This window comes from Raphanus sativus, chromosome 8 (assembly GCF_000801105.2).
Source record: "Raphanus sativus cultivar WK10039 chromosome 8, ASM80110v3, whole genome shotgun sequence".
Taxonomy (NCBI): Eukaryota; Viridiplantae; Streptophyta; class Magnoliopsida; order Brassicales; family Brassicaceae; genus Raphanus; species Raphanus sativus.
Genome location: NC_079518.1, coordinates 20,618,686 through 20,628,586, shown reverse-complemented (window position 1 = coordinate 20,628,586; position 9,901 = coordinate 20,618,686). Strand labels below are relative to the sequence as shown.

The window sequence follows — 9,901 nt, the reverse complement described above, 5'->3', positions numbered from 1 at the left end:
AATTAAGAAATCTAAAAAATAAAATAAAAAGTTTCTTACTGGTTTAACCAGTAGACCGGTTGCCGAGTTCCAGGTTTTAGTAGGTTTTTGCGGGTTTACTGGATTTTTAAATAATAGGTTTTTCACAAAATCCAATCCGGATTATATTCGGGTCACCGGGTTTACCGGTTCAACCGCGGGTCCGGATCGGGTTTCAAAACACTGCTTTGGACAGTTATAATTACTTATTGTGATAATTTCTGAATAAAGTTGGCAAAAGATTCAAAAATATTTATATTATTATTTGCGATGTGTTTTTTTTTGCTCGCACATTAAAATTTAGAGGGCTTAAAGTTTTTATTACCTTTAATAAATAATTAGATTAGATTTTGAATATATAATTACTCATAAATTAAAAATGAATTTCATTAATTTGATAATCATCTTCTTCAAAATTTATTATATATTATGTTATCTAAAATCATTTACATCATAATATTTTTAAAATAAATATAAATCGGTAAACATAATTTATGTATTATGAATATTTTCAAATTTATTTTATGTAATAAAAGATATTTTATTAAATTAAAAAAAATAGTATATTATAAAATTAATATTTTATTAATTATGAATATTTTACATGCATAAAAATAATTTATACTAATGGTTTTGAATTGATAATATATGTATTTATATTTTTTGTAAGATTATATTAAGCTCGCAAGTGCCAGCAAAACCTAGTTTAAAATAAATAAAATATTTTTAATTAAACTGCTGAATTAAAATTTTAACTATATATCAGAATTTTATCAATAAATTAGTACTTGGATTAATTAATATTTCAGTCATAAATTAAATTTTGTTTCAGTAATCTTTAAAAAAAAATTGTAATTATAACAGAAACAACGTAATCATCTCTAAATCAAGAAATTATACTCAAGAAAATTGTTGGGCTTTTACAAGCCCATGTCCAACTCTTTATTGTCCGATTAGTACGGTATTGTCCACTTTGGGCCCGAAGGCAAAGCCCGCATGGATTTGGTTTTGGGCTCCTTCCCAAAAGGCCTCGTACTAATCAGAGTTGGACATCCCTCTATATACTAGACATTATTTGTCTAAACTTCCAATGTGGGACTTTGTTTGCATTCACAACAAACCTCCTCTCAAACCAAGTACCACATGAACCCTTGGTTTCCAAGCTCCAGCGAAACCTGGCACACTTCTTGTACCGCCGTAATCACCAACGGGACTCTTCACCTAACCCTTGTTACACCATTAGGATTTATCTACATAACCCTTACTGCACCATTAGGACAATTCACCACCTAATCTTTGCAGCACCGTTAAGAATATCCACCTAATCTTGTATCGTCGTTAGGGAGAGACTTTCGATACAAGTCTCCGACACCACTTATTCGCGAAGTCATCTTGAGGATTTTCCTCCCACAACCGAAGCTCCCAGGATCTTTGACTGGTCTCTGCTACACACCCGTCCTTCCCATCAAAGTGGAGGCTCTTCGAACTTGAAGGGTATTTTGGTCTTCTTGCAGATGTTCGTCATCCCGGCTCTGATACCAATTGTTGGGCTTTTACAAGCCCATGTCCAACTCTTTATTGTCCAATTAGTACGATATTGTCCACTTTGGGCCCGAAGGCAAAGCCCGCATGGATTTGTTTCTGGGACTCCTTCCCAAAAGGCCTCGTACTAATCAGAGTTGGACATCCCTCTATATACTAGACATTATTTGTCTAAACTTCCAATGTGGGACTTTGTTTGCATTCACAACAAAAATAAATTAACTTTCCAAGAAAAAATGAAAAACTGTGTCTTCTCTCTTCTCAAAACCCAGCCTTTGTTCTCTTTTACCAACTTTGGTGGCTGTCTAAACCACTGTTTTCGGGGATCCCTGTCTTTTTCTTGCATGTTATGCTTTTCAGACATTTGGTAGATTAGTAGATTTTAGTCGAGTAAAAGTAAAGATCTAGACTTGGATACGTTAGATTTAGAAGATTTTGAGGTTGTTTGTTTCACTGTTTGTTATCTCCGTCCATCTAATCCATTTATATGATTTATCCAGATAATTCATCCAAATTTTATGAAAATGTTTGTTTGTCCATATTGATGCTTATTTCTTTATTTGTATTTCCATCTATATGAATTTAGTAAACAAATTACTAGTATACCCTTATTTTGATTTAATCACATTTTATTTTTATTTCATTATATTAATTATATTAGTTATCTATAATGTAATCATTTTAAACTTTGGATTTGGAGGAAATATAATCGCTTTGGTAAGAAACATATTTTGGTGGGAAACGTATTTTTGCAATTTTGGCTGAAAATACGTTATTGCGAGAAAACACAATTTTGCGGAAAACTCCATTTTTACGGTTTTGGGGGGAAAATGTGTTTTTACGGTTTTGGAGGGAAAATTCGTTATGGCGAGAAAACGCATTTTGCGAGAGAACACGTTTTAGCGGTTTTACGAGGAACTTGTTTTGGCGGTTTTGTGAGAGAACGCGTTTAGGCGGTTTTGGCAGAAAACACGTTTCGACGGTTTTGACGAGAAAATGTGGTTTTATGGTTTTGGCTGGAACGCGTTACATTTTTGGCGAGTAAACATGTTTTGGGGAGAAAATATGTGTTTTGCGGTTTTGACAGAAAAATATATTTTATGGTTTTGCGGGAAAACATGTTGTGGGGGAAACCCACGTTTTTGTGGTTATGGCGAAAAAACACTTTTTACGGATTTGGTGAGAAAATATGTTTTTGCGGTTTTGGCATGAAAGTGTGTTTTCAGTTTTGGTGAGAAAACATATTTTTATGGTTCCGGCGACAAAACATTTTTTGCAGTTTTGGCGAAAAACGGAAAAATGTGTTTTGGTAGTCTCGACGGAAAAATATGTTTTGATGTGAAAGTGCGTTTTTGTGGTTTTAAAAGAAAAATTTGTTTTGACGAGAAGTGCAATTGTGGTTGGCGGAAACTGTGTTTTGTAGTTTTGGCGGAAATGCATTTTGTGTATTTTGATGGAAAAGTGTGTTTTTGTTGTTTCATCATTTTTCGTGAGTTATAAAATGATATTAGATTTAAGTTTGTAATTTGTGAATTATATATGGATATAATAGAATTATATATTTTTGACATCATTATCTTCATCCATAAGGTCTGATTTAAATCAGCCATCTGTTTTCAAAATTAAGCCTAAATTTTTAAACTCATTCAGATGAGGAAAAATAAGTTTTTAATCTAATTTTGTTTTCAAAAATTTTGGGAGTTATAATCAAATGTTTCATTCGATTTGCCTGAACCAGCTATATATGTTCAATCAAGTTTTCCATTTGTTTCCTTTTTTTAATTACGTCTTTTTTTGTCACTGTCTTTTTATTACGTCTACTGGGCTGTGTCGCCTTAAGTTTGAGTTACATGCTTATATGGCCGTACGTACTAGTAATCTTCTTAAAAAATTTGTGTTATATAAGTCTAACTCTGTTAAAAAAGAAGGGAAATAACGTCATGAGCTTTGAATCAATTAAAAACGTGGATAATGATAAAGAAAATTCGAGGAAAGAGGAGAAAGAATCTAGAAAACAAAAGCGTGGGTGGGCCACGTAGCCGACGCGTTCGACTTCACACCCACTTTGTACTATTCTCTATTTAAACTCACCCATTTCCATTTTCATTTTCATTTGCAATCCCAATTCTTGCTTTTTCACATCCGCTAAAACAAAAAGTTTATTGATTTTGCTCTCCGGAAGTTTCTGTTTATGTCCAATCCTTCTTCGAGTAAACCGAATCGGAAAACCAGCTTCGGAGACCGGTGCTTGCTCATGGCTAAGCAACAACGAACTCGCCTCTACATCCTCCGACGCTGTGTTTCCATGCTCCTCTGCTGGCACGACCACTCTATTTCTGACTAGCTCGTTATCTGTTTTTCTGACTCAATCAAAGTGCTGTGATTTTAGGACTTTTTAGTTTAATATTTTACAGTTTTACAGTTTCACTTTTAGTTTTGTAGACTGCTTTTGTCTTTTCCCGGAATCTCTGGTATTTGGGCTTGTGCACACTGTAAATAACATGTGAGCTTTTTAATAACATCCTTTTAGTAAGCCCAATATGATATGTTCGCATGTTAGCCCTAGTGATTATTCTTTTTGTTTATCATTGGTAGCAGGTAACAACTCCATGCTAATTTTACAACAACAATAAAAAAAAGTAACAACCTCTTAATTTGGTATCAACTTACCATCCTTAAGGTACAAAAGAAGCAGCAGGATCATTAGACTATATAGTGACAAAACAAACAAAACTATAGAAAGTTGAAGCTTTTAGGATAATTCTTCATTTCAATATTTCCTTCTAGATAGCTGCTCAGTGAAAAGTCAATAAGTCGATCTTCCTATGATACTCATCACAAAATTTAGAAGTGATTGCCTTGATGAAAACATCACCGACTTTGTCTGAACTCTTTACAAAAGGAAGATTAGCTATTCATGCTTGTACCTTCTCTTTTATTTATTGCCTTTCTATTTTATATCTTTTGTCATTTTATGAAACACTTAGAAAAATGATATTTATTTCTTAATTGTCATAGTGCAACACAATCAGTGCAGATGACTCCACTACAAAGCACCTCAGTCATACTAGTTCTCCAATTACATTTGATCTAGAATCAATTTTGTGCCTCTAACTCTTTCAAGTAATTAGGTTTCTTCCAGCAAAGTTGCAGTAGTTTGTTGTGAATTTTCTATCCACTTTATTACATATCTAATCTGCATCACAATATTCAATAATGTCATTCACAGAGTTACAACCCATCATTCTACCTTTTATAGTGTACTTTAGGGTTTAAGATATAAAATCGTGATTGATTTTAGGGTTGATTACAAAACCTAGTTAAATCCAATGAGTCATTGGGTGGTCTGATTCTACCCTGGTTCATTATGTAAATATCATGACTACCTCTATTTCAGTTTTAAAAATAAACTAGATTTTGATCCGTCCTTTGAAGGGCGGATACATATTTTATTTTACATTTTTTAAAAAATTAATTTTCATATTTGTGTTTTTAAATCATATTTGTATTTATTATAACCATATTTGTGTAAAATGTTTTTCAATGATTAGTAAGAGGTTTAATAATTGTATTAAAATAATTGGACTAAACTTATATCTAATTTAATAAAATAGATAATTTTTGGTAACTATATTAAATATGTCAAGTTGCATAACTATACACTTGTACTATATGACTTCAGAAATTATTTTTAAACTTTATTCCTAAAATTAGCAACATATTAATTATATTTTCTTAATAGTTACCTAATATAATTAATCAAGAATATTTGTACCCAAAAACCCGACTCGAAATTGACCCGAAAATCAAAGTTTCATACTCTATTAGACCTGATCTATATACTCGAATGATTCTTAAATTGTTATATACGAAAACCAATATCAAACCCAATCCGCACCGAAAATTGAACAAAACTTTTGAAAAATGTTTGAACAAATAATTTTTGATATGTTCTGTATATATATATATATATATATATATATATATAGCTATATCTATATAATATGGTCTTCATTAATTTTAAGTAAACCACATTTCATAAATATTTTGATCAAATAACCTATTTAAAATCCGTTAAACTAAATGAATTTATATGAAAATTTATTTCTATTAAAAGTTCAACTGAACCCCGTTAACTCTATTTTACCATCATGTGTTTTGTTAACTGATAAATTTAATGTTTGTGTACAATATTTAAAATTTGAATAAATTAATATCTGGTTGAATAAGTCCTAATTTCTTGGAGTGGGATGTAAGTTAAGTTGTTGTAGTTGCGATAATGATTTTAAAAAATATATATATCAAATTGGATGGAATACTGTCGAAAGGAGTAAACATAATTTTGTTATATACCCAAAAGGAAAGAATAATTGTTATATAATATATAACTGTTGGCTAATATAAATATTAGAAAGAAGTGGCCACCGGTAATTATGAACATGAAGTTACAAATTATGTATTGACCAGTAGAAGGTAGTTACAGAGATACAAATTGTTTAAGTCCGATGCAGTTATAAAAGATTTGGTTTATTTTTTAAATTGGTCTGGGGAAAAATAGCTGGATTAATCATTTATCAATTTCTCACGCATGTATATTTTCAGTGACTATTTTAAAATTTTTAATCATTTATAGTTTTTGATTTGAATACCTATTTAAAAGTTATATCATAGTGCTTGAGTCTAAAATGTAAATCATTTATTTTAGTTGTTTTTGTATGTGGTTGTCCAAAAACATATGAAAGGAATTGACATAATTTGCAATCAAATTGTGCATTTAAATATATAAATTTTTGAAAATAATACTTTTGAAAATAATACAATGATATATTGTCAATGATTATTCGAAATATATTTTATAGCTAAAATAAATTTTATAGTTACAATACATAAACGGTTAGACCAGAAAACTGTAGTTGTATTTTGAAATGTCATAGATTAGAATCCCGATTTTTTTATTGATATTATACATATAGACTTGTGTTATTCTGTAGGTGTTGTTCTATAAATAATCATTTATAGTTTTTGATTTAAAAATACCTATTTAAAAAGTTATATCATAGTGCTTGAGTCTAAAATGTAAATAATTTATTTTTGTTGTTTTTGTATGTGGTTGTCCAAAAACATATGAAAGAAATTGACATAATTTGCAATTAAAATGTGCATTTAAATATATAAATTTTGAAAAATAATACTTTTGAAAATAATACAATGATATATTGTCAATATTGATTTTTCGAAAATATATTTATAGCTAAAATAAATTATATTATAGTTACAATACATAAACGGTTAGACCCGAAAACTATAGTTGTATTTTGGAATATCATAGATTAGAATCCCAAATTTTTTTAATTGATATTATACATATAGACTTGTATTATTCTGTAGGTGTTGTTCTATATAGTATAGTGTCAGGCATGAAGAAAAAACAATGGTGCTAATAGTGAAAATGCTTGCTGTCAATGATTTTGTTAATAATTTAAATGTAGTTGTAATGTGTTTTAGTGGAATAATTGAGAGAAAATTGGCACCGGTAGCCTCACGCGCTACTGATATTAGTCAAGTAGCCTTCAGTTGGTAAACTCATTTCTGATTTCTTTTTTGTCCCTAGTGTAACATGTCCCACATATTTCCTAGCGTGCGTTTTGCATCAGGCTACTCACACTTGCTCTTCCTTTTTTATATTTTTTCCCTGTTTTTATTTTTCTTCTCTTTTTATTTTCCTCTCTTTTTATTTTTCCTCTTTCTTATATTTTTCTGTTTTTTCAACAAAGCAAATCCTATTTCTAACAATTTATTTTCCTCTTTCACAAAATCCTTGATATTTATATCTATTATTATTATTAGTTTTATTAAAACATTATTATATAACTCACACAAGCTCATGACTATGCTTTTGCAACTAGTAAACTTTTCATTTTGATTGTATAAAACTGAAATAAGTATGTGCATTTTATATTTGATGTTATGTTAATGTTAACATATTTTGTATCTTATTACAAAATTTATTAACTCGCTAACATAGTTTGTAACATGTTAACATATTTTGTATTTTGGTACAAGTTTTGATAAAGCGTTAACATATTTTGTAAAATGTTTGGTGGTCAAATTATTGATGAGTTATAATGTAGTTTTATTATAAATCCAATAGAAATTGATGTTATTTTAATGTTAATAAATTGTGTATCATGTTAGCTAGACTTTAGTTGATGTTATTTTAATGTTAACAAAATTTATATCATATTACAAAATTTGTTAACTCGCTAACATATTTTATAACATGTTAACAAATATTGTGTCTTGTAACAAATTTTGTTAATTCGCTAACATATTTTGTAAAATGTTTGGTGGTCAAATTACGGATGAGTTATTATGTAATTTTATCATAAACCCAATAGAAATTGATGTTATTTTAAATATTAACAAATTGTGTATCATGTTAGCGAGACTATAATTGATGATATTTTAATGTTAATATATTTTAAATCATGTTACATAATTTGTTAATTCACTAACATATTTTGTAACATGTTAACAAATTTTGTATCTTGTTACAAAATTTGTTAAACTCTCTAATATATTTTGTAACATGTTTAGTGATCAAATTATTTTGTAACATGTTTAGTTAATCTTCTTTTTTCATAATTCTATTTTAATTTTTAAAATTATTCAGTTTGATTGAAAATCAGAGTGATTCCAAACAAAACAAGAGTTTTGAATTTATATGAAAATTTTAATTTTTCCATCAAACTGAATAATTTTAAAAATTAAAATTGAATTATGAAAGAAGAAGAAAAGAGAATATAGTGTTTATTTATGAATTAATATCGCAAATGGAAAGAATGAAGAAAAATAAAAAAACTTGAGAAAAAGAGATGAGATAAGAATAAAGAGATGAGATGAGATATGAAGAAAGAGAGGGTGAAGGAAGGAAAGGAGAACAAGACTTGCAGTCTGCAAAGTGTCAGAAAAAAAAAATCGCATGGGAATAAGAGAGAGCAAGAGGACATTTCGGTCAAATGAAGAGAAAGATTGTGTGACATGAGCTTGAAACGTCTATCCATGGCTACAATGTAAATATATGTCCTTTATATGGGTAGTCCACCAATTATTCCAACATTTTATGGTCATATTTTTTCTTTGCTCATATATAATAGAATAAATGTGAATTTAATCTATATATATAAAGAAGAGTGTTTCTCTCCCAATGTGACAACTAGGATGCCAGGCTGGAAATTGCCCTCTTATGGTGATGACAGCTAAGATCTGCTGCGTTTCATTTAACTTATTATTATGTATACATGTGGGCTTCGTAGTTTTTTGGGCCCTTATTATCCATACTTAACCAGCCCGTAAAAGTAATACCGTTTTTGAGATGAGGATTGAACCCCTCTTCTCTTCATCTCCGCGATTCGAGATCAACACCCGATCTGAGTTTTGAAAGCGTTGATTCTTCTTCTTCCAAACAATCAGAAGAGTAACCAGTTACAGATTAACCAAGTTTCATGTTTAGATCTTCACTGAATTCTGTTTAGGTTTAGCGTTGTTTGGTTCTTGATTCATCTTCTCTTTTAGGGGTTAAAATTTGCATTAACTATTTCGATCCACTGAACCACACACATTCAATGACTCTTCCAAGCAATTAATCTCCGCTTATAAAAGGAAGGTAAGCCTCATCCCTTGAAAATCATCTTCACATATCAATAGCAACATAAATCTCAGTTGCGGTATATTTTTTTTCCAAAGACGCATCTTATGATGGTGTTGTTGTATGATTTTGTTACGGTTTCTTTGTGTTTAATCAGATTAAATATGACCCCCACTATGAGTTCTTCAATGCTTGGTCTGCGTCGGCGAAGCCCTGTTAGATTGGGTACAAATATCTCCATATTTCTCTTCTCGAATTCATCCTCTCATCATCTCTCTTCGCATATCTCTCTTGGTTATACTAATTTGATTTGTCTTGGCTAACTCCAAGGTGTTCTTCTCCAATTTGAAGGTCGGGAAGTGTTCATCAATTGTGGAGGCACGGCTGCTTCGTTTCTGGGAAGCGAGGAATGTGAAGCGCGATGGGGAGCTCATGTGGTTGGATTTGTTCCTGGTAGATGTAAATGTAAGCTCTTTTCCAGGTCTTTATTTATTTTCGATTTTGATTTTTGCGGCAAAGTTTCATCTGTTTATAAACGTTGGGATTCCATTTTTTATATTCTTATATTCAGATTTATGCTCATGAAAATTAGGTTGAATGATTTCTCCGGCGCAACTCTCTCTCTCTCTGTTTTATGAACGCTGTGTTTCCAGTTCTTTGTATTTAATGGTTTTTATTTATGCTTTCCGTGAT

At 30.3% G+C, this 9,901-nt stretch overlaps 1 protein-coding gene across 1 annotated transcript; it reads left to right on the top strand.

Moving 5' to 3' along the window:
* Positions 1-3,709: 3,709 nt before the first annotated feature.
* LOC108831155 (small polypeptide DEVIL 10) lies at positions 3,710-4,145 on the top strand (the record flags this gene model as incomplete). The annotated part of the gene is made up of 1 exon (XM_018604717.2): positions 3,710-4,145. A coding segment is annotated over one exon (195 nt), but the record flags the coding sequence as incomplete, so codon positions are not given.
* Positions 4,146-9,901: the final 5,756 nt, after the last annotated feature.